This window comes from Porites lutea, chromosome 6 (assembly GCF_958299795.1).
Source record: "Porites lutea chromosome 6, jaPorLute2.1, whole genome shotgun sequence".
Taxonomy (NCBI): Eukaryota; Metazoa; Cnidaria; class Anthozoa; order Scleractinia; family Poritidae; genus Porites; species Porites lutea.
Genome location: NC_133206.1, coordinates 2,170,854 through 2,194,968, shown reverse-complemented (window position 1 = coordinate 2,194,968; position 24,115 = coordinate 2,170,854). Strand labels below are relative to the sequence as shown.

Here is a 24,115-nt window from a genome sequence, read left to right as displayed (position 1 = left end):
ATTTAGGACCATTTTATCAAAACAATAAAAGATCATAATGCAAAATTTAACGATAAATTTATTTTCACTGCACGAAGTCCCATAAGAACATCAAGGTGATGTGTTAAACTCACTTTTGATTCTGTGGTCGAAATCTTAAGATGCCACATTCAAATGAGAAATCTTGAGCATTACTTTGATATGATACTTGTTTATTTCTGGGTATTTTACAAACTTGGAAAATTTCGTGAATTTACCTTTGGCCACCAATGCATTGATTAAAGTTTAATAAGTGTTAACTTAACACAGCAAACAGCTGGCAGTAAAGCAGCGTAAAGCGTAATTACAAGCCCCTATTGCTTTTGGGCCCGCTTATTAAAACCTCCTTTAAGAAAAAACTCAAATAAATTATAACCCATTCTTAATTTAGGCGTAACATGGCTGTTGTGGAAAACAAAACACAAAAATAAAGAAACGGTTTAGCAAACTTTTAAATGTATTCTAATATATTTATAATCTGTGAATTGAATTCGGCACGGCAGTGGCGCGACGTTTAAAACCAAGTCGAGCTACTGCCTTGTAGCACGGCAAAGCTTGCCGTGCTACACAGCAGTAGCACGACAAATAATTCAAGTACAACAGAATTAAAAACCCCAACTGGCAGGAGGCAACCAGTTGGCTATTTACAAGCGTGGCCGAGGATTTGAACTCGGGACGACCAAGAACAAATCCAGCAAGTGGCCTGAGCGGAACACGAACCCGGGACCGCCGGACTGCGAGTCCAATGCGTTGATCACTTGGCCACGCTGCCTCTATTTTATCAAACGATTATTGTTACAAAAAAAACATTTTTTCTTACATCAATTCAGGTGTCCATTTTTTTGTCAAGTTTTGCTGTCAAAAAGGGTCAAAAGGACGGGCCTGAAAAATAAAGAAAATAAGCACTCTAGAAAATTTCACCTAGCGGCGTTTATTTTCTATTGAAGCCTGATTTTTAGCGATGCGGAAAGCAGTCGGAGAGAAAGAATCTTCATTTCATTTACGAAAAAAAAGGGCTGAGACACAAGCATAAGGATCGAAATATCCCCTTTCTTGCGCCTACTTTCGTGCTGTTGTCAGTATTCAAGTGATTCAGGACTGTTTATGCTTACGTGCTCGGGTACTTTATTATTGCGTGGCCAGTGAAAAGTAGGCTTTATTTAACAATTATTCCACGTCTGCGCGTTGGATATATATGTGTTGGCTATAATTATCTCATATCCAACAAGCGCGAGTAGAATCATTGTTTTATTAAAAACGCCCACAAAATATCGAGAGTTCTTCCTGACTTTATTTGTAAAAACAACCGATTTTCAGCTTGTTTTTAATTTTGAGCAGACACGTACAGTTACCATATTTGGAGAACATGGTATAAATGCTCATATACCATATCATGGCTCTTGAGCATATACCATGATGGCTAAGCCAATCAGAGCTCTAGAATTGCATTATCCAATGATTCAGTTTTCAATAATGATAAATATCTTGGACCAAAAATGAATTCAAATAACAACACTGCTTTGTAAGGTTTTCAAGTTTCAATGACGAAAGTTCTTGTTCAAGGGTAAAGCATCATCGTAGTTCATCTGAAGACGGAAAATAAAACCATTCAGAAGGGGAAAGATAATAAAAAATAACATCTTGACAGTTGTGGGCCAGGCTTAACACAAATACAAAAATGTACTATTCCAAAAAAAGCGTTCATTTGGACAAGAAATATTTCAGATCTTTTTTGTATCAACTCAAAATTAAAACCACCTTTTCATGTTGTAGAAATCATGAGAAATGCCAGAAAAATTGGTGAAGAAAAAAAGGTACGTTGATTTCATTGTGTTTTTTTTTTCCAGTCAAGTGCAGGAAAGTAAAATAGTTTACAGAGGTACTTTAGCTAGTTGCTTTCCGAGAGACTGAGAAGAAATTCGGTTTATTAACGCTACTGTTAAGTCTGGCTTTTGCTTTTAACTCAGTCGTATTGCTGGGTTAGGGATAATTTATGAGACATATAAGACCCATAAACTAAACGACTAATTGGTAATGGAAAAGTAGGTTACGGTAATCTGTCGAAACACGAAAGCTAAAGTAGGTTAAAAAAGGGGCCACTGAATGCCGCATTTCTTTTGCAAAGAGTGAGAAAACGACATGACAAATAAAATGTACTTATACTCATATTAGCAGCTTTTTATGTAGAGCCGTTTATTAATGAGCAAAGGACCTTAGATATACCCGTACCATCTTTGCAATATTCTTAAAGAATTGTCACGTGGTTTCTCAGGAAACAAACACTGGGTGATGAAGGCTGCTAAAACAGCTAATCGAGGTTGAGTTTGGTTATTGTAGACAACAAAAAATGAAAACCGACAGTAATGTTATAAAATACAAGATGACAAAATATGGGTAGAAGAGATCATTATGTCGTCTTGGTTTAATTCAAACAAAAAGCTTTGATTTTTTCAAAGGTCAGCAATAGTGACCTAAAACTCGACGAAACGCAATGCGTACATCTTGCGTTTCTCATGTTGAGTAAATAAACAGGCTATTACGATTGCTCGTGTTGACGACACCCAACTTCTCATGAATTAATTACATGATGAATATTACGCCGGATAAAAAGTTTGTTGTAACACTGCACGTATTGTTAGCTCCGTGTTTTGGATAAGTCTCTCATTGATTGCAGAGTCTAGTACCATTTTGTACTGAATAAAAATATCAGCGAGAATTATGATACTAAAGAAAACTTAATAAGGGGAATAAGTTTTACTTTTATAGTTTTCTGCCGCGCGAGAATGCTGAGGATATCATATTCAGCTTAACTTGACAGTCTAAATAGCCCTTAACTAAACTTCCCTCTATCTCGTGGCTTTAAAGCTTTGGAACCGTAGTGTTTATAATACTTAGGAATAAGAGGAATCGACTGTTTGTAATTTCAAGTAAAGGTGAGGAGACCATTTGTGGTGTGTTGTGTCAAAAATAGATTGATGAAATTGATGGAGACAATCTGAGAGACAACAACCAACACTGTTATTTTTGTAAAAGTTAGAGGACTGGAAGTCAGAATGCACGTGAAAAAAAACATCTATTTTTCAATAATTTTTTTTGGCTGTTTTTGTTTTTGTTTTAACAGTTTTTATTCCAGCAACGTTCAGCTTGTACACGTGTCCCAAGGCACTTCGTCCCACCATATTTTGGGGGTGGATCGTCACACAGCCTCGACCTGAAACGATGGCCAGGTCCACAAGTTACACCGCAAGAAGACCAAGATGACCAGCGACCCCAGTGACCTGGTATGGGGGCTACAAAAGTAAAATAATTCATGCCCATTAGATGATGATGATGATGATGGTGATAACACTGAGAAAAATCGCTCAGAAGGTCGTTAAAGTTTCGTTGCACTCTTATTTGTATGGAGGGACATAAAGGATCATCAGTTCATGTCTGACAAATGCCACAGATGCGAAGACCTCTGAATCAACAAAATATACATAAGGACAAGGGAGATTTGCTTATATCAGCGGCTATACTCAGATATCAGGCTCCTGCAAATGTTCAAACGTCACTTTATCTACGTCACACCCAATGGTCCATTTAACACAATACGGACTTACCATAACACTCGTTAAGCGAACATGTTTCTGTTTGTTTTTGGATTCCATAGGTACCCACCCCATAACACTGATTCCGATCACGTGACATGCAGAATCTCTGTCGTATCTTCTGGCACCGGTCGTTGCAAGGACCAAACTTTGTCCACGAGCTCCAAGGATGTGAACTGTCAGCTGTTCGAATTCAAAACAAACACTACTGTCTTATGACAGCTTATGAAGAAGGATTATTACTTCCAATCAGCACATTTTAGCAGGACACGCGTAGAGAACTGTAAAACCTCTGCAGCTTTAAATAGATAACGATCCGCTTATTTCAGGCATTCCAAAACAAAACATTGTAAACTGAGGATAGCCGTGAGCTATCGTGCGTGGTTTGGAGGTACATTGCATTGAAGTTTGTGCTGTTTCTAGAAGCTCAATTCTAAGGTGGGTGTGATTATTTCAACACCAATAGTTCTTTATTTGGTAAATTAATTTTTTTGGCTCATATCATTCCTTCATATAGCCTCAGTCCTATAGAAGCTAAAGGATACTTGGGGCTAGCACACGCGAAGTCACAGAATTGAGAAGAACTTGAATTGTATGTTGTATCTTAGCTATTCATCGCAGAGGTTAATCATTCAAACTTATCCCGTCAGACGCTGCCATTGTTCCTGAAAAGCCCCTTTGGGGAGGTAACAATAAAGTATGTATGTATGTAAAGTATGCATGTTTCATGTTTTTGTGGACTTGCATGGACGGTGCACAGCTATCGGCAACAGCATTCCAATCATTTTGTTTTTCTAAACTGCCCAGGTTTACTTACTTTTACAATCATACAGTGCATTGAGCTGCTGAATGTCCGTTTCACTAAAACCTTTCCTCTGACCAAACTCCACGCCGGGCTGTTTAAGAGCTTTTATAGTACGCTTGCCATTCTTGGAGAAGGCGCGACTCCCATAATGCATCAGACTTTGGAAGTCGTACATGGCACCAAGATAATCCAGCTTACCGTGCGAATACTTATTAAAATTGTGAGCTTGACCTGGGAAACAAAAAAACTTATGAAATGAATAAATAAATGATGAGCAGAAAATACTGTTCGGCTTTTACCTTCACAACTGAACTTGCTCTTTTCCTGGAAATCTACCTTTGAATTCGTGCTACACCGAGATAAAATCTTAACTTCCAGTTGGAGCTTTTCCGACGACATGGCCGATGGATCAAAAACTGGTCAGCTTTATATACCGATCTGTTGATGAAACCGAGTTGCATGCCGTTTGTTGTTTTTCTTTTCATCGGAAAACCGAAATACTGCTAAATATGCTTGGAAAGATACAAATTTTAGGAATCAGATAGGATAGTGAAACAAGATAAAGAAGAAAATAAGAGAGAAGGAAGCGACAGTCCTCACGACAGGTTATTCCCGGTTGGTTTGCGAGATGGTACGTATTTCTAGTTTGAAAGGAGAAACTAACCTTTGGCAACATTTTCCCACAGTACCTCCACGTACTTGTTTCTGTCTGTGCGGGATTGTTCATGCCAAAATCCAACTGCATGCATTAACTCGTGCATTATTATACCTTTCTTATCACATCCGGGACCTACAGAGAGGAGCTGAGGGCCAGTTGAAGAGAATTGCTTACCTACGCGAGACCAACATCTAAGAAAATTAGAATGGCGACTATTAACTTAGAAAAAAACTAGAACATTTTCGATTATTGAGCCGCAATGAAAACGTGTTTGAGGTTATATTTTAGTTGAAAACTAGATAGGTAAGGTTTTTTTTGATCCTCACAATGGATGACGGATATGTGAACCAGCCAGTGCCTTACATCATTCATTTTTCAAAGGATCATGTTGTGGACGTTGGGTTAGACCGAGGAATGCATGGGTTCTTCTTGTCTTTTACCAAGAGCCATGGCTCTATTGCTTTTACTCATTTTAAGCAGTGATCTGAGTTCATCTTTGTCTTCACGATAACTAGGACGCGACTTGGATCACCATTTGGTTAGTCCCAGTTCCTCTGATCACTATAGCAAAGCCCTTCATAAAAACATGTAATAATATATGAAAATCGCGTATATTCAATATTTTTCTGACATTTTTTTGTCGCCAAAACATGGAGACAGGATCAATTTGGCATCCAGTCGATTTGATGAGGGCGATTTTGGGAGCTTTAAATTCTTACCCAGGCCTTTTTACGAACCGAATCCAGGATCGTTCTTTCCCGCGAGGCTTGAAGCGTAAACAAGTGTGTCGGTGAAACTCTTTGATGGCTGCCATAATGACGCTCTTGGCACGATCTGCAAAGGATTAAAAAAGAAAAAAAGAAAGAGAAGGATAAAATGATATTAATAAATAAACAAACGAGTACAGTAAAATCTATCTTCGTTCATTTGGGCTCTGATTGGAAAAGTCTTTATTGCTGGAACGTTTTTCGGAATTTCAAACAAATAAAATTGATGATGATGACGGAAAAGGACTGCGGACAGAATGACAGAGTCTCTGGATGACTACATATAAAGAAGTTGTACGAAAGTGAGGTAATTAAACGATTAGAATTAGAAACCTTATTGTTCATCGACATAGTGCGTTTGTCAGGGATGGACAATTTTGACGGCCGTGGAATGGATATCTGCAGAGAAAAGGCAAGAAACAGAAGGAATGATTGGTTTAGCGCAAGAACAGGCCTCATTGAAATGCCACATCAACAAGACATATGACCCCCCTGTCTAGATTGTGCAGTGAAGGCTCAGAGAGTGTAGAAAGCGTGGTGAAAGGTAACAGTAAGAGTCCATTAGAAAGTGAGTAGGGGACCCGTGAACTGTGGAGAGAAGTCAGTGGTATGAGCACTCACAACCGTGGTTTTGATTCATACTAAAACTTAAAGTGTATCTTTATTAAGCAGAAACCCGAGCGGGTATTTAGCCACCTAACAGGTTACACTGTATATTGAGGGTTGCCTCTGGCCTGTTAACGGATAAATGTTATTAGAGTATAAATAACAGGACATCCAGGCGGCCTTGACTTCAATCGAGCTACGAACTGCAGCTGTCATTTTCGGTTTTTAGTGAGACCTATTAGATTTTCTGCTTGACAAGTTGCCTAACTTAAGTTAGTTGTTAACTTGTTATGAAACATACACAAAGCGGGGGAGATTCTATAGGGCACAACTCGCGACTTCCACAACTTTTGTCTGTTTCTAACAGCATTTCTTTTGATGAGATCCTCGGCTGCCCCGGGTCCGTCTGCATCGCCTTCCTCACGTTGATCTACTTGCTTTTTTTCTTCATCAGACAGCACGATATCCGCCTCGTAAAGGTTATTTCGAATATCTAAAATACCAACAAAAAAGGTATGGTTATGTTTCCATGGGTCAAAATTTGGCGTTTCTTCCTCTAATTCTACATAACATCAAAATCTGCTACCTTCATTCTTCTTCTGGAGCTTCGATCTGTGCAGTTAGTAGGCTAAAATGGCCGCCAACCAAGACGGTATACAACACTCTATAGTTATCTAATATGTCATTTTTTTGTAAGGTACATCTACTCGTCCATAAAATAGAGTTTAAAAAAAAAAACGGTATTGTCGTGGTTGTTCAAAAAATGACTTGACCTTAGTGAAATGCGGCAATTACATCTGGCAGTTTCCATACCAACTTTTTTTACTAAGACTCCGTGGCCAGAATGCGCATGCCTGCTATGAGACCAGTCACTGCATTTTTATGATTGAAATGCAGTAGTAGCGCTTAGGAAAGTGCCGAGATATACTGAACATTTTTCATCTAAGTGTAGCAAGACGTTTTTCAGTTGTTTTTATATTGTGTTGCTATGGGATATCACCTGGCTGGCTCAAAATACGTATACTGATCTCACCGCACTCTGACGGACACCGTTCTTTACGGCACATGGTAGAGAGTTTAAGCAACAACTACATGTATAGCGACGGCTTCAAACTTATTCCATCTTGTTCAATTCGACAAATGTTGGTACATTTTTCTGGAGTTAAATTGTAAAAGACTATATCGAAGTTCAAGAAAAGAAAAAGAAAGTGGTTGTCGGTCTTCTGTTCACATCCTCCACAAAACGTGAAATGAGGCATGCGCAGTTCTCGGCACATCGTAGTCATGCAGTGCGGCAAAGTTATGTACAAAAATGCGCGATGCACGTGCAAAGTTGTTGTTTTGCTTTAAATCTATTGCTTTTTTGCCGTTTTTGTTGCCGTCGCCGTTTTTTTTTTGCGTAAGCTCCTAATGGGGTGGGGGAGGGGAGTAATGCCACACAAACCACGCAAAGCAGTGTTGTAAACAGACCAGTATTCAATCCTTCAATGCTGTTTAACACTGCGTCATCTTGCTTCTCGAGTCTAAACAGCTTCCTTGTCCCATTTCTTCTTGATATTCCTGTAAACCGATTATAAGAAAAATGCCGGGCGTAAGGTCCCAAAGTCAATTCACGCTTACTATAGCCGGCATGTTAATATATATTTCCCGATTGACCGGCAATGGTCAACCTAGCCCACAAACGAAGGGCCGTGCGCTAACCGAATGGGAGTGCTAATTCTTGCTCCTGATATAAACTAGTTACAGCTATCGCTAGGTGCCAACAAGCAAAGATTTTAACTAAAGGGAGAGCATGATCGCAGGCTACCCAACATTAAACAACAACCACAGCAATAGCAGTCTTTATTATTTAGCAACAAGTAATTAAGTTAATGTTGTTCACTATTATCACATAGACCATAATGCTCCTTTTTTCTCCCCGGAAATTTTGACTTTGACCGACTGTGGGCGCTTTCCATTCAACCAAAAACTTTCAAAAATTTGGAAACAGCGTCAAATGGTACGGAAATTTCTTTTAAAAGTTTGCAGAAATTCCGGCCCGGAAACTGTTGAATTTCCTAAATGCCAACCATTCAACCGAAAATTCCTTTTGGAAATTTTTGAAAATACTGTTCCATTCGCTACTGGACGTTGCCGAAAGTTCAAACCGGACGTTTTGATTGAATGGAAAGCGCTAAGCCCATAATTGGCCCAGGCTAGGAGATCAGAAATTGTAAACAATGGTAACGAAAAATTTTGAGGAGTAAACAAGGTGCATTATGGTATATGTGAAAATGGTAAATTACTTATTTCTGTTCCAGCAGCTAAAACTGTAATTTGTCTCCGCCTAAATTAGAGATGCTCTATTTGCTCGTGAGAGATTTCCTTCAGTTAAAATTTTTAAAATAGATTAAGTCTCCTATTTTTGTCGTTAATTGTTATCAGTTAATGTTAATCAGACATATATCCTGGGTTACAGAGGATATTTTTTCTTATCGATACTGATGGTTCGCGGTGAAGCCGGGTAAACGAGACAACGGTATTTTGAGAACAGACATCTGGCGGTATCAGACATAACGAATTAATAGTTCAGAAAGTTGTAACAAGCTACGATTTTATAAAAGGTGGTCTAAGATACGAAAGTAAACCTAATGCATAAAACATACACCGTAAATCTCTTTCGGTTACCTTTTTTCCTCATAATTCAAAGTTGTTGGTCTGTCAGTTAGGCGTTTAACATATTTTTGTTTCTAATTTCAAGTAGTCTTATCTAATCGATTTATGTAATTATTTACAGCCGCATCTCAGTGATCGTTTTGAGACCATAATTAGTTTATTCAATCTGGTTTTTTTAAAATTTGTGCTTATTTGGCTACTTCATTTTATCAAAGCAGCTATGTGAGTAATGACTAAATACAAAAGTGTCCACTGATCTTTTCATACGTTATATTCCAAAAGTTTCCCTTTTTGTTCTTTTAATAATGTCCTAAATTTCTTGTTTATCTCCATCCTAGCCAAAGAAAAACAATTTCAAAGTCAGTACTTTACCATGTGATTCACGCTATAGCAACCAGTGCAGTCTGTTAATTTGGGAAACGCATGCAAGTATGCTTTTACAACATTTTTTCCAAATCAAAAAACGATCCGTGAGTCATAGAGGGATATCAGATTGGATTATTTAGTAAACGGAAAAATAATTCTTGCTCCCGGTATGAGCAATTTTAGACGGATGTCTCTTTATTCGTTTATAAACTGAAACGGCGCATTATTGCCTGGGAATCGATTCGGTATTGCGAATATTCTGTTTGTCATTGTTGTAGCCACCCTACCCCCCTACCCTAATTCTAGGATTTGAATACTTTGGCCTAAACAGGGTCAGGGCTTCAAACACTCAACGGCTAATCTTACCCAAATATTGTTTCAGTACCACCCCCCACCCCCGATGTTTCGGCAACCATTATTATCATTTCAGCTGAATCAGATTAAAAGTATTTTTTGAGCCACTGTAATAACCTTTTTTGCTTTCCCGTACCTTGTCCTTTTTTCTTTCGTGATTTGGCACGCCCTTTCTTGCATTTCTTTGCCTTGCCTTCACATTTCTGGACTTCAACAAGCATTCCTTCACATATATCACCACCGAATTGTGGGGGAGGATCATCACACATCCGGGATCTCGTTTGATAGCCCTTACCACAGGTCACACTGCAGGCGCTCCACGGACCCCATCTTCCCCAACTACCGTTCAAGGGAACTGAAACCAAAATATTAGCGTTCAGTGGATATGTTGTGGTTTAATTTTATCCTTGGCTTAAATCTTATTTCCCTTTATTTTAGGGTATGGTAATGTGCGATAATGAGTTTTAAAGGATAAAATTTAACCACAACGGATTGATTCCCTACTTCAGAGCCTTAGGTAGACAAGCGCTACTTATGATTGGCTAATACCTGGAACCTCAAAATAAGGAACCTCTATATAACGGATTGTTACGTATAATGAACGATAATCTTCGCCCCAATAATAGTAAGTAATGGAAAAGAACCTATTACGAAACTTCGTTATACGAATATACTGCTTCCCAGTCTCTTCGCCTTTCGTTATATCGAGGTTCTACCATGGTTGCCTTGAATACCATCAACCACTCCAAACTAACCCTTGTATACCCAAACCGCGATCCCAGAAATCACTGCAACCAAAGCTTGTACGGCATTCTTCCTTGAGTTTCTGAAGTGGTAAATTTCTTAATCAAAATGGTAGTTTTTGCGATAACTGATACTTAAAAATGAAATAAGAAAGACACTCTATCTAAAAAGTGTCAAAAGTGGTTGAAAATAATAGGCCTGGTCCAGCTTTGAACCTACCATTACACTCTTTGGTTTCACAGCGCTTTTTTTGGGTCTGTATCCCGTCTGCGTCAACTCCTGGGCATTTTGATTTGTCCTTAGCAGCACAGAACCGCTCGCGTATCACAGTGCATTTCTGGTCACAGGGTCCCCAATCTGTCCAACTACTCCAGCTTCCTTGGCGAGCTAGTTGAAAAGTACAGTATCGAGGAAAAAGCGCAAACATATAACTTGGTCAATGATATTGTAATTCAAGCAAATGAAACTCAGTTTGCCGGACATCCAATCATGTCCGTTTCAAGGTTCATTTCATTAGGGTGCTTCATCCGTGCGATTTGCTTAAATTTTAGTGACGATTTTCGCGACAATTTATGGTGATGTTTCAGCGATTTTCATTTCAAAAATGCTGCGTCAATTCTACGCTTTTGGTATATCTCGTGCGAAAAAATAGCGATACATTGTATAAACATTCCATCAGTTTTGAAACAATGTTAAATTTGAGTAAAAGCAATTTTAATTAGCGCCATAAAATTCCCTATGTAAACTTCGGGCCTTTAGAGCGGTATCTATGCAGTAGAAGAGTGGAATGACCGCACGGTATGCCGGAAGATCGACTGTGGTGCGAAGCATTCAGGCGCACGCCGAAGGATGATGATGATGATGATAGAGGTGGCCGATTAAAAAAATAAGTTGTTACCTTTCTTAAGAAACGCTTACTTTTGCAGTCGTACATGGCATTTAACTGTAGAATATCCGTCTTGCTTAGTTTTAATGTTCTTCCAAATTGCAGCTTGGGATTTTTAAGGGCTACCAACGTCGGTTTCCTGTTTTTGGAGAATGCATAGTTCCCATAATGCATTAAGCTTTCAAAGTCGTACATTCCATCCGCGAAGTCTACTTCCGATGCAGGATACTTGTTGAAGTTTTTTTCTTGACCTGAAGAAAAAAGCAGTGTAAGAAACTGGAAAATAATTAATTCACATATCATGATATAACTTACTAGTAAACAGATTTTTAATGTGGCTTAAAAGTTGCATTTTCTGTCAGGGTTAGTTGAAACACTTCGCCCTTTAAGGGGCATCTCTAAGATTTTTCTAACTTTAAAAATAAAAACCGGGAAGATAAAGTTTTTCCTCCAAAGTTACCCCATTGTAGCCCTGTCAAGAGGTCTCGAGAAGCTCATTATGCAATTAATTCTTATCATACCTTGTTTGATATTTTGCCATTGCACGGACAGATACTTATCTCTGTCAGTGCGGGATTGCTCGTGCCAGAAACCGATGGCATGCATAATCTCATGCAGAATGATGCCTTTACTGTTACATCCAATGCCTATGGAGACTTCTTGTTTACCAGGAACAGAATATTCTCGGCCAACTTTTGAGGAACAACTAAAAAAGTAATATTTAAGTTAAGCTTGCTCATCGGGAATACAAAGACAACCCAAACAAGAGGATCGTCAACAACTTCAACATTATTGGACGATGTTGGGCATATAATCATGTTGCTAGTTAGACCAATCAAGCGGCATCTACCAACTAAGCGGTAAATTCACATGTTGAATGTGACAAATGTTTTAAAGTGTCATTAATGCGATCCAAACAGTAACATACACATGTTTAATTCTTTAACTCCCAGAAATGATTGACATGTAACTTCTCCTTAGAACACCCAATACATTGTCCAACAGATAACTGGTGAGAATAGCTATATTCATCAGCCTGAGGATGTTGTATTGATAAAATCGCAAATTCTCATATTTAACATTCAATAAAATGTATAGCAGTCAGAAAAGACAATTACTAATCAGATCTTGAAAGTTAAAGGGTTAATCTTCCATGTTCCTTCGCAGACAAGAACAGAGAAAATACGGAACAGAGAGTTCAAATTGTACCGTGTCAAATCTAACCATCCATTACGTCAAAATGATGGATCCATACCTAGTAGTCAAACCTAGCACAAAACGGCAGATGTACAGAGCACGTTTTATCACAACATGCCCAAATTACAACCTCTGACCTTAACCTATAGCTATTGCCACACATTTTTACGGCCTAACTATTATCTTGCTGAATATACTCTCCATGCAAGCTAGCAGATCAGCAGGGTAAAAGGGTTTATAAGGACGTACCCCTTTTTTCTGACAAACTGAATCCAATGCTTGTCTGCACCCTCTTTGTCCTTAAATCGAACGCAAGAAACATCTTGAATCTCTTTCATTGCTGCTAATATGTTTGGACGAACGTCATCTGTAAAAGGGAAACTTAAGTGAGAAACTTACATTTCTGATAACATTGTGAGTACTAAAAGACGAGCTTTGCCATCCAAAACATTTCTATTTATTATAAGTGAGAAACGTACATTTCCGATAACGTTTTACGGACTAAAAGATAAGCTTTGCCATCCAAAACATTTCCATCCACATAGAATACATAGTTCGAAAAAGCAGCCTGTGAATAGGCTCCCGTTCGCCTCCCCATCAATTTTAGCTTTCTATCCTTGGTTTCTCCTTGTCTCATACACTCAAGAAAGCCTGTAACACTAGAAAAAAATCAGAATGGTATTCGCGTCATTAAGACAGATTTATTTAACAATGTTTCTCTTCATATTAGAACAGAGGCAGAAGAAAACAAAATGGCTCACTCATGCCACTTGAGATCGCAGCTGGGATGATCCTAGAAGGCCAGATCTTTCTGCGCGTGCGTATTCCTTTTCTTTTATGCCCAATACTCTCCACCTCAACTTTAGCGCCCTTCGCATCACCAGTCTCACTTGTGTCCACTCCACGCTCATGAACGTCTTGCTGGGTCAGAACGATGTCAGCTTCGAAAAAGTTGTTTTTTCTTTCTAAACGTGAAACAAAGAATAACAATGACGGATTCTGTAATACTATTATTCGTTTGTATTAATCTAACAAGTTTCGTCTTTTTTTTAATTATCACTTTTTCAGATGATAATTCCTACACCACAAAACATAACGGGCACTTCACGCAGCAACTCACGACAAAGTATTCAAATAATTAACTCCTCGTAATCAGATATACTTACCGTTTGGTTATAGTGTTGGCCTGGAAGAGCAGAAAATCACAAAATTGAAAAGAGATTCCCGACTAGCTGGAGTACAATAGCTGGCAGTGACAAGTATAAGCGGGACACCCAGGGCAAATTCAGGGCTTTAGGGCCTGTTTACACGGAGGTGGGGGACCCCAAATAGGCTAGGTAAAATGCTGTGGGTCACCCCACCTGTCATGTAAACGTGATCAAATGAAAATGAGAAATTATGTGGACAGGCGGGTTACCCACCAAAGCGGGTTACCTCACCTACCTGGGTCCCCCACCTCCATGTAAACAGGCCCTTAATCGTTCAGAGACCATGCTCCCAGCGTCACCCAATTATTTAAAGCTCTGGAGGAGATTATCAGCGCACGAGAGATCTCTCTTTTGCCATGACTTTTTTGAAAGAAAAGGGTACCAAGGCTGAACTGTTTCAAAGACGGTTTGTAAATTGCCTAACAATGAGTAAATTAATACAGTTTTAAAAATAATCGTAACCAAATTAGTGTGTCAAAGTAGACATGAATTATGTCTTTCTCTTTTCTTTATTGACATAGTTTTAATTTCCAATTTTTTTTCGTTTCTTGTTTATAGGCTCCAATATTCACCTGCTCAATTATCATTAAGTTGCCCTTACAAAGCTTCTTACATCATTACAGTTACATTTTTGGAAAAAAATAACATACTAGAATCCTTTACTTTTATAACTACCCAAATTTCGGTAGTGCTTCTGATTAGTTAAAGCAGATTTCCCGCGCGTTGCGTTCAATCATAAGCACAGATCTGGGTAGTGACTTGTCATCAGTATGGAATTTCCGCGCTCGCTTTTCAGCAGACCTCATATCGCGTGGGAACCGAGTGGTGGCGTCGCGAAATGTCGACTATTTTCTCGAGTTAGGTGGTCAGCTACTGGCTTGAACTGTATTGCATTTTTCTACTCTTTACATAGAATAAACTAGGGAAGGATTAAGCTTTAGAAAACAGCTGAAGATTCTCACCGTCGTTGATCTCCTCGATTTGATCTATGACTGTGTTGTCCTTCAAGGTTTTTGGTACCGTTTTGTCTGTTCCATCGAACACGCGCACATGCGGGGGTCGTTTCACTGGAAAATTAGAAAATGGGAAGATTTATTCATTCTTTGATTGAAAAATCCACACGTGAAATGAACAATCCATGACTTAAAATGAGCCTCGATCAAGAGAGGATAAAAGGGACAGAGAAGGCATCCCTCATACACACCCTATTTCATAGGTAATTCGTCTCGAGTTATTTTTAGAATCGGGATAAAGTTACCTCGCGCGCTGCGTGGATGTTTCGTGGAGGTTCGCACGACTAAACGCCGTGCAAAACATGTCGGGCGAAAGGCAATGAAAGCGTAAAGAGACCGAGAGCATTCCTGAATATTAAAGCGAAATGAGTCGGCGCACATCTGGGAAAAGGGAATCGTTGGACTCTTCAACAACCCGTGAAATCAGTTTAACTCGAAGTTGTCGTAACCTCAGATAAAATGAGAAATTCCGCCGGTCTAATGAAACCGGTCGTTTGTTCATTAAGTACAAACATTAACCTCAAAGGGCTGCAAAGGACCGCAAACGAATATGCCGGAAAACGTAGGATCTATAAAGACCTGATCAGCAAAAATGAAAAGTAGACATATTAAATTCTGCAAGCAGAATACTGCAATGCTGATCGTACTACGTGAAAATTAACTCTGCAAGATATCAACACGACACCGAAAGAACTCAAAACAGAGCGGGATTGTAGCCCCAACGAGGGCGAAACAGCTGTAGCGTGATTCTGTGGGTGTTGAGGGTTCTAGGTCAGAGCTTAAATCAGAGTGCGCGGATATTTTGCACCAGAGCTTTCTGGTTGTTACGCCATACTGACGAGCCCCAACGAGGGCGAAACAGCTGTCTATGGTTACAATCCCGCTCTGTTTTGAGTTCTTTCGGTGTCGTGTTGATGTCTTGCAGAGTTAATTTTCACGTAGTACGATCAGCATTGCAGTATCCTGCTTGCAGAATTCAATATGTCTACGTTTGTTCAATAAAGCAAGTAGTACGCCAAGTTTATTTTTGTTGAATAATAAAAGACTAATAAAAGAATAAATATCAAACCAGAAATTGCTCTCTTCAAACTGTAGATTATAAATGATCCTGAGAGAATCTTCAGTGTGTTAAGGATTTCCCTGCTGTACTGTTAGCTCTATACAAGAGAAGAAGGGCGATTCTTTTTTAATTTCCGTTCCGCTGACACAGCTTCAGCAGAAATCTCTCTGTAGTCGTTTTCGTCGACAAAACGAATAGCAATAGGGAGTTTAAGATACGGAGACTACGGACTACGAACTACGGCTGGACGAGCGTTGTCCTTTGTTCGTAGCCCTGGGTTGAGTCGTGCAAATATATAGAACGTTAAGATTGCACTACAGACAGTAGACTACGACAGAAGAGGCAGAGAGGGAAACAACACGCAAAGATTTTCTTGTTTTCATCACAGTTCACAAAAATGCAAGTCAGTTTTGCATGTGATCTTATCTTTAGAACAATGAACAAATTCTTCCATACTCGAAGGAAGCAATTACGTCGGGTGAAATTGGTAAACAAAGTTTTGGTTACACAGGTTTTATTTTTTCGCCCATGAATACTTATGTCAAATATTAAAGATATAGACAGAAATAGTAAAAGTTCATTTATTAGATTTAGAAGATGGACTTCTCCGACTACTGATCTGATGTAGTTTGAAGTACTGAAATGCCGAGTTTCGATTGTCTCGAGCATGTCTACATCGATCATTTTCATTCAGCAAATGGCGCGATACAAAAACTCGCATAAATAAAGGTTACACAAGTACAAAGACTCACTAATCAGTTCGAACAAACATTGAAACTTTTCAAGTGCGAAGAGAAAGTAAATTACCTCCATGATTTCTCTTCTCCTAGGCCGTCAATCTGAATTCTGCGTATAAACAGCTAAGCTTATTTGAACATGAGCTTAGCTAGATAAAAATGTAGTCACAACAGTGGATTAAAAGCGTAAATCTGAACAGAAATTAGACACAACTTACATATTTCGCTTCCCTCTCACTTAAAGCAGGTGAATTGAAAACGTTTTTACGAAAAGACGAGATTCTTGAATTACCGTGACGGCAAAATACGAGCAAAATGTTCTCCGTAGTCCTGACTGCGCGAAACAGCTCAACAACTCACCGTAGCCGCAGGAGTACGCGGGAGAAGTGAACAGTCACGTGGTTTTGATCATGCGCAGTAGCATATTTATCCGTAGCCGTAGTCCGTAGTCGCTCGTCCAGCCGTAGTTCGTAGTCCGTAGTCTCCGTATCTTAAACTCCCTAATAACTCGAGACGAATTACCTATTGAATAGGTTGTGTATGGGGGATGCCTTCTCTGTACCCTTTATCCTCTCTTGGCCTCGATTTAATATACCCTTACACTAACAGATTTTCTGCAAATTCTGACTGAGACTGAAATGGCGAAAATTATTGAACACCAATGGAAAGAACGCCCTAAAATTAGTAAAGTTGCCAAGTTTGAAAGTTAATGTCGAAAACTAACGAAAATGTACATTCGCAAATTCGCTAATTTTTAAAGATCTTTGTTTTGTTTGTGTGTGGGACAAGTCCGTGCTCCCCAACATACAAACGTCTGTAAAATTTCTTGACTTTGTGGCGCAACATCTTTGCTTGCTTTGGACAAATGACCTTAAAACTTGGTCAGTTTCCTGTTTTTAATACGCGCTCTTTCTAGCAGTGTTGATGGATATTCGCTTACTGATCGTTTTCAAAACTTGCCATATGCGGAATCGTTACCTTCAGTTCTAAATTAAGATGGCGTAAAGAATTAGTTTAAGACGGATTATTACGAATCTGGAAACGCCTCGTCCAGAGCTTTCCGACTGACGAATTTAGAAAGTTATACAATCAGGGTTTTGGAACACGAAATATCAAGGTATTTAAACAGTGTAACAGCGAGGCGACAACAAATTGTAGACCATTACCAACGCTATAGAACTGTGGGCGTTCCTCACACAGTCTGCGGTAGCCAGGATCGAAATCATCATTATTGAATATTAAGTTGTTCATTTCATGAATTGGATTAGAGTAGTAGTCAATCAACAAAAGGAACCCATTTCCCATTAATGACTTCATTACTTAAGACTTGTACGCATGGCCGACTTTGCCTGTAAGGGTGTTCAAAGAAGGAGAATTTACTTGTAAAAAAAACTTCAACGAATAATTAAATTGCCGATTGGACCAAAAATTTTGCATTTAAGTTGTTCTTACCGTGCTTTTCTGTTGGATGTGAAACACAAACTGCAAACCAGAACAGAAATGTAGCAAAAAACATCTGCAAAACGAGTAGCGGGAAAGATTATTCTTATTTCTTTTTAAAGTCAGCCATTAAATTGTTATCCTTTAAGCCCACTGTATCCACTGACTAGTAGTCCACATAAAGAGTCGTAGCCCACGTGAAGAGAATCTCTCTACCTGCATTGATTTTTTGACAAAGTACTTACAGGTTAAATAAACGCTTGATATAGCGATCAAATCTTGATTTGCGAAACTTTACGCGCACGTCAAAAATTGATAAGCGGGAGCTTAAGCAACGACGACGGAGACGGCAAAGAGAACGGGAAAATATTCAATAGGTTTGGATTAGCACTCAACTTTGTACGTGCATCACGCTTTTTTGTACGTTTTATTCCTGTGTTGTACGACTACGTACGACGAGAAAATTCCCAACATCACGTTTTATGAAGTAAAACAGAAGAAAATGATTTTCTTTTTACAACTTAGGTCCAGTTCATACATCGTGCTTTGGCCGTGCTGAACTTAATTCTTGAATGAAGTTCGACATTAGCACGGCAGAAGCATATATGACGTCTGAATCAAAGTTTTTAATTTGGTGCTGCAGAACAATTAAGTTCGACAAGATCTGCCGTGCTACATGACTCTGGCACGGCAGCGATTCAAACGTCGTGCTTTGTCGAACCTAATGCATAAATTTCGTAAAATGTATTTTCGCGGATACCAGCATGCGCATTGAGTCTGTTTATTATTACCCCAGAGCTCCTTTGCGCATGACAGAAGCGTGGCTGAATGGCTACATGGCTGCTTTCGGTGTAAGTTTGCATGCTCCTTCCTCCTTGGTTTGCAATGCTGCAGAGTCCAATAATTCATCAGGAGACGAACTACCTTTTGACGAAAATATTCCATTAGCTGGCTGTAAAGAACAAGATGAAGAGGAAGACGAGGAAGCGATCGGCGATGTTTGAGTCAGTGTCATTGCACACGAGAAATAAGAAGAGCAGCAAAAAATAAAACTTCCAATAATAACATTCGCCTGGCGGTTAAAAGGAAAAGGATTTTATGCTGCATTCCTTTTAATTTCTTCGCCTCCTCGAGTTTTGTAAGAGTTTCACTGCTTACCGCTGTACTGACTCCTGTGCGAACACCACTGAATTATTAAGTTCGACTCTGGCACGCGTCTGAATTGAAGTCGCGCTTCTGTCGAACCTAATATTAGGGACTTAAAGGTGATGTTACACGGGGCGATTCGCAACGACGAGTTTTAGCTCAACGCAGCGTTGGAACAATGTTAAAACTATTCGAAACAATGTCGCAACAATGTTGCAACGCAGTGTTGCGCTAAAAATCGTCGTTGCGAATCGTTCCTTGTAACATTACCTTTAAGATTCAACGACGCGACGGCATGCAAGAACATCTACAAACAATAGGTTTAATAAGCAAAACAATTGCACATGCATCACGCTTTTTTGTGCATTTCTTTGCTGTTTTTGCACGACTACAACGTGAAAATGCCTAATTTCGTGTTTTCAGTAAAGAGAACGTAAACAATCAACGACGAAATTTTATTTCGCTTTCTGAACTTGAAAATGGTCCCTTGGAATTCAAATTCGGGAGGTTCGCGTACGTTTGACAAAGTAAGTAAGTAGGAATAATGGCGATAAAGACTGAAAGAACGCAAATTCACTCTTTACGCGACCTTCTTGTTGCTGTGGCGTCGTTGGATCTTGAAGTCCCTATCGCTTAGGTTCTGCACGGCAGAAGTACGACGTATGAGGTGGGCTTTAGACTCAGTTCTCTAGAAATCAACTCCAGGAAAACAATTTGCCGATATTCTAAAAAATGAACGAGATGGAATGACTGCGATGAAATTAGAAACAGGGCGAATTCTACGTAGCCTACTGAGAAAACAGCCGACATTTCGCGACCACTGGTTTCCCCCCGAAACGAGTGGTGGGCGTCGCGGAATGTCAGCTGTTTTGCAGGCTAAATTCTACGGAACTGGAATAATTCCATGCAAATTTCGTGCTCGATTTTTCTTTTGTCGGCTTTTTTCTCCCCTTTAAATTTTTATCCCGACCTTATTCTCGAATTTTTTCCCGACTTTTTTTGTCGACTTTAATCCCAACTTTTGTCCCAACTTTATTCTAGACTTTTTCTCTACTTTTTTCCCAATTTTTTCTACCGCCCAATCCCAAGGCTCACTCTTGCGTAGAAGTGCTTAAACATGGCCAGATTTAATTCTTAATTGGCTTTGTAACTATTTTGTTTATCTCTGAAAATGTGTTATAGTGTCGTGCAGTTTTTTTCCCCTGGTTTCCATCCTATCAAGGCAATGCGAGGAGGTGTTTGAGAGTTACTACCATTATAGTAGAATTTGGTAAGGTAAATTGTTAAGCATTTTATGTGTTCTTAAACTCAAATCGCCTAAAATGTTGGCACTCTTTTGAGCGCGCGCTAGCTTTCGTAAAGCCAGCTCCATAGCCGTAGGATGCTTACCATGATTAGTCTACTTTTTCTTATCCTGAGGAAGTCAATCCAAGCTATTTTAGGAACAATATTCCGATTTTGATCGAAATTTACATTATACAACTGTAATTACCCTTTGTAGATCTTCGTTTACATCGCGAAACAAGGTTTTCCTAATCTTTCTTGCGACAGTCTCGCGCATCAGTCTGTAATTCCATATTAGCAAATAAATTTTGATTGGTTCTCCGCAAAAAGAAAACCCTGCACATCGACTCATACGCTTTAGAGTAACATGCCTCTTATTAAAATGGCCTTTCAATACTGTTGATTCCGCAATCGCTAAATCGAAGTAGTGACTGAAATGAAACGATTTTTTTAAAGCGAACATAAAAGCTAGAATGTATTTATTCAAATTGAATTTATTGTGATATCACTTGTAATTTTCTAGCTTCCAGGTAATCTGTGATCAGGCGTTGGAAAAGGGAGGATTAGCTCCGCCTAATCGCTGGTTAACTTTCAGGTTATAAACAGTGGGGTCAATTTGTGGCACCCGTCACTAATCTATCATCGTCTATTTCGTTCTTTAAGAATATCCCGGGTGTAATTCTTTGTTTTAAGCAGGGATTTCTTTCACCAGTATTGTCCAAACCTGCCACAATGTGTCAGGATGTGTGATTTTGTATCTTAAGTTTATGATTTATTAACAAGTCTTGTTAAAGGTCTATCAAAATCGATCCACCACGACAACAGGAAAGCCTAAATAAATGAGAGAGTAAAAAGTCCTTAAAATATCTGAAATATCTTCTTCAATTCAGTAGCAATGTGATTTCCTTGTTGCAATCAATAAATTTTCGCTCCTGTCAGCTGTTTCTTTTGCCAGTCTTCCTTATCATGTACAATGCTTTGTTCATATGATATAAAGATTTATGTAAAATCACCTGGTTATTTTCTTACCCAAACCAAAACTCCAGAGCCAAATTCCCACACCAACTGAAAAAGATCGAAAGTAAGATAGTCATTGTGAAAATGTATTAATATAATTATCGTACGAATCAGTGTGAAGTTAATTGGAAGTCAATGTGAAAATGTATTAATATTATCACACAGACGAATCAGTGTGATCTCCGTTGGAGAAGTGTCTAAAGATTGAGTGTGAGTTGTTAATATTCTCTCCAGGTTAACTGAGATGAAAAATGGCCTTGTTAACTTTAATTTATATCCTAACCTAAATGAAGTAAATGTTTTAAGCTTACCTTTGGTATTTTGGTTACCTTTGTCAGGCATTTATAAAAACAAGGCAATTACAGCGGCAGTTAAGAGAACTGGCCATTTAAAAGATAAAATAATCCACCTTCAGCTGGTGGTCGCTGGTGTTTTTTTTTTCACTTACTCTCTATACAGCTATCCTTAAGGTGGTGCGATCCAGTATTTTTGTAGACGCAGCTTCCTTTTTTAGACCAGTTCTACGTAAACAGCTTGCACATTCAGGCGTGAATTTAGGATAAATACTGACCGATTTTCTAAACGATCGCCGAAGGCGCAAGTTTCTAGGAGGTCGGGGGGGCATGCCCCCCGCCCCTTGAAATTTTTTGGATTTTAAATCCCTAAAGTCTTCTTTCCTGGGTTTATGAGTCATATAGACAGGATATTGGCCAGTTCCACTCTCCTCGGATGAAGCCTTGCAAAGCGGCGGATTATTTCATCAAGGTCAATTTACGTGTTGTAGTCAGGATATGGAGCAAGGCGAGTCCAAACCATTTTCTAGATTTAAAATTGGAAAATTTGTCTTATTATTAAAAGTATATTTATCATAAAAAATCCGACCAATTTCCGTAAAACGGTGGAAACCGGTGTGGATTCGTGCATGTCATTATTGAAGCCATGGTTACACTTGGACTGAACTTTATTATGATATCATTTTTTTGCGATCGAAATTAACATCACATGACAATGATATCGCAAGTGTTTTACTGTTCTACGAAGTTTCACAAAAATCTAGAAGAGGAATTTCAAAATATTTTGGAATTTATGCGTAATTAAAGTTCTATAATCATCATAACCCTTACCAAACTATATGTATTTTGAAACTGATTTTAAAGTATTTAAAATGTATTTTCAGTATTTGAACACTATTTTCCTGTATTTTAATACTATTTGACAAAAAAATTTAAATTTTCGCCCCTGTTTGAAATATATCTTGAGTGTAGTTAAATTGTATTTCATGTAAAGGAAAACCTCTCTCATCAATTTGCAATGTATTTTGTTTAATAAATATGATTAAAATAGAGTGTTTAAAATGTATTTTGGGCATAGAACCACTAACACTGTTACAAACAGAGTTCAAATAGACTATTTGAAATATGTTTTAAGGGCTTTATGCTGACTGTAATTAAGATACTTTTAAATAGGGTACTTTAACTCTGTTTTGAGTTGTATCTAAAATGTATTTTGAGACGCATCCACCCTCAAAGTTACAAACATAGTTCAAATAGACTATTTGAAATATGTTTTAAGAGCCTAAATGCTGACCGTATTTTAAATCCTTTTAAATAGGGTACTTTAACACTGTTTTGAGTTGTATCTAAAATGTATTTTGAGACGCATCCACTGACAAAGTTACAAACAGAGTTCAAATAGAGTATTTGAAATATGTTTTAAAACCTTAAGAACTGACCGCATTTTAAATACTTTTAAATAGGGTACTTAAACACTGTTTTGAGGTCATTTGAATTGTATTTTGGGCACACAGCACCCTGACTATAAAAACAGATTATCCATAAACTATTTGAAGTCTGCTTAAAGTCATCAAATGCTTACCTTATTGTAAATACTTTAAAGTAGTGTACTTATAACTTATTATTACTAGGGTGCAATACTGTAATGTCTTTTGGGAGACTTATACTCAGACTATAAATAAAAGTAACAATTGCACAAAGTTAATTTTTAAGCCTTCATCGTGTCACGAACTCATAAATGACTCAAAACAAGCTGTCACATATTGTGGACCGGATTCTCCTCCCAACAAAGTTCGAAGCTGAGCGAAAAATTAAATCTAAATTAAATAAAAAAAGAGAAGAAAATTAGGAACAGGTTTTAGCTTTGACTGACAACACGTAACTGTGACAGTGTTCCGATAAAAGATCTATCCGTTCCTCACTGTTCATTACCTGCAAGCTCTCTGCGAAAATCTCCGCGTAGATTTTAGCCGTGATTCAATTAATGCAGTTACGGGACTTTCCATAAGTTTTTTAAAAGAAACTTCTTAAAATCGCATTTTAATTTCATATAGAAATTTTTTCACAAACAGCCGAAGCCGCGGGCCGAGAACCGGATGCACGCGGTCAACAGAGGTTTATCTAAAATAAGCCCTTGAAATTACATAATAAATAAATTATCCAAGCTAAGATCTCACCTCATATATATTGCATCAAGAAACAAAGCTCAGATATGAATAAATTCTGACATATGGTTATCTTTCTCTCATAGATTATTCCGCACATGCATGG

The 24,115-nt window shown here is 38.5% G+C and overlaps 2 protein-coding genes across 2 annotated transcripts; both read right to left on the bottom strand.

Moving 5' to 3' along the window:
* Positions 1 to 2,972: 2,972 nt before the first annotated feature.
* Positions 2,973 to 9,124, bottom strand: LOC140940878 (astacin-like metalloprotease toxin 1). Its single transcript, XM_073389842.1, has 8 exons — positions 9,112 to 9,124; positions 7,915 to 8,004; positions 6,746 to 6,937; positions 5,791 to 5,905; positions 5,078 to 5,262; positions 4,426 to 4,644; positions 3,621 to 3,791; positions 2,973 to 3,308 (listed from the first exon to the last, which is right to left on the bottom strand). Exons 1-8 carry the CDS (start codon positions 9,122 to 9,124, stop codon positions 3,133 to 3,135), a joined length of 1,161 nt encoding a protein of 386 aa, XP_073245943.1. The 3' UTR covers positions 2,973 to 3,132.
* Positions 9,125 to 9,422: 298 nt separating this feature from the next.
* LOC140940877 (blastula protease 10-like) lies at positions 9,423 to 20,763 on the bottom strand. Its single transcript, XM_073389841.1, has 10 exons — positions 20,640 to 20,763; positions 18,117 to 18,180; positions 14,817 to 14,921; positions 13,408 to 13,611; positions 12,896 to 13,013; positions 11,971 to 12,155; positions 11,482 to 11,700; positions 10,783 to 10,950; positions 9,956 to 10,174; positions 9,423 to 9,433 (listed from the first exon to the last, which is right to left on the bottom strand). Exons 1-10 carry the CDS (start codon positions 20,640 to 20,642, stop codon positions 9,423 to 9,425), a joined length of 1,296 nt encoding a protein of 431 aa, XP_073245942.1. The 5' UTR covers positions 20,643 to 20,763.
* Positions 20,764 to 24,115: the final 3,352 nt, after the last annotated feature.

Coding starts and splice junctions, on each gene's coding strand:
- LOC140940878 (XM_073389842.1), bottom strand. Junction 5,263..5,790: donor CGGTTCGTAAAAAGGCCTGG/GTAAGAATTTAA, acceptor TAATTTTCTTAG/ATGTTGGTCTCGCGTAGGTA. Junction 3,792..4,425: donor TGCACTGTATGATTGTAAAA/GTAAGTAAACCT, acceptor GAATTCGAACAG/CTGACAGTTCACATCCTTGG.
- LOC140940877 (XM_073389841.1), bottom strand. Junction 13,612..14,816: donor AATCGAGGAGATCAACGACG/GTGAGAATCTTC, acceptor TTTCACGTTTAG/AAAGAAAAAACAACTTTTTC. Junction 13,014..13,407: donor TGCGATCTCAAGTGGCATGA/GTGAGCCATTTT, acceptor TCCCTTTTACAG/ATGACGTTCGTCCAAACATA.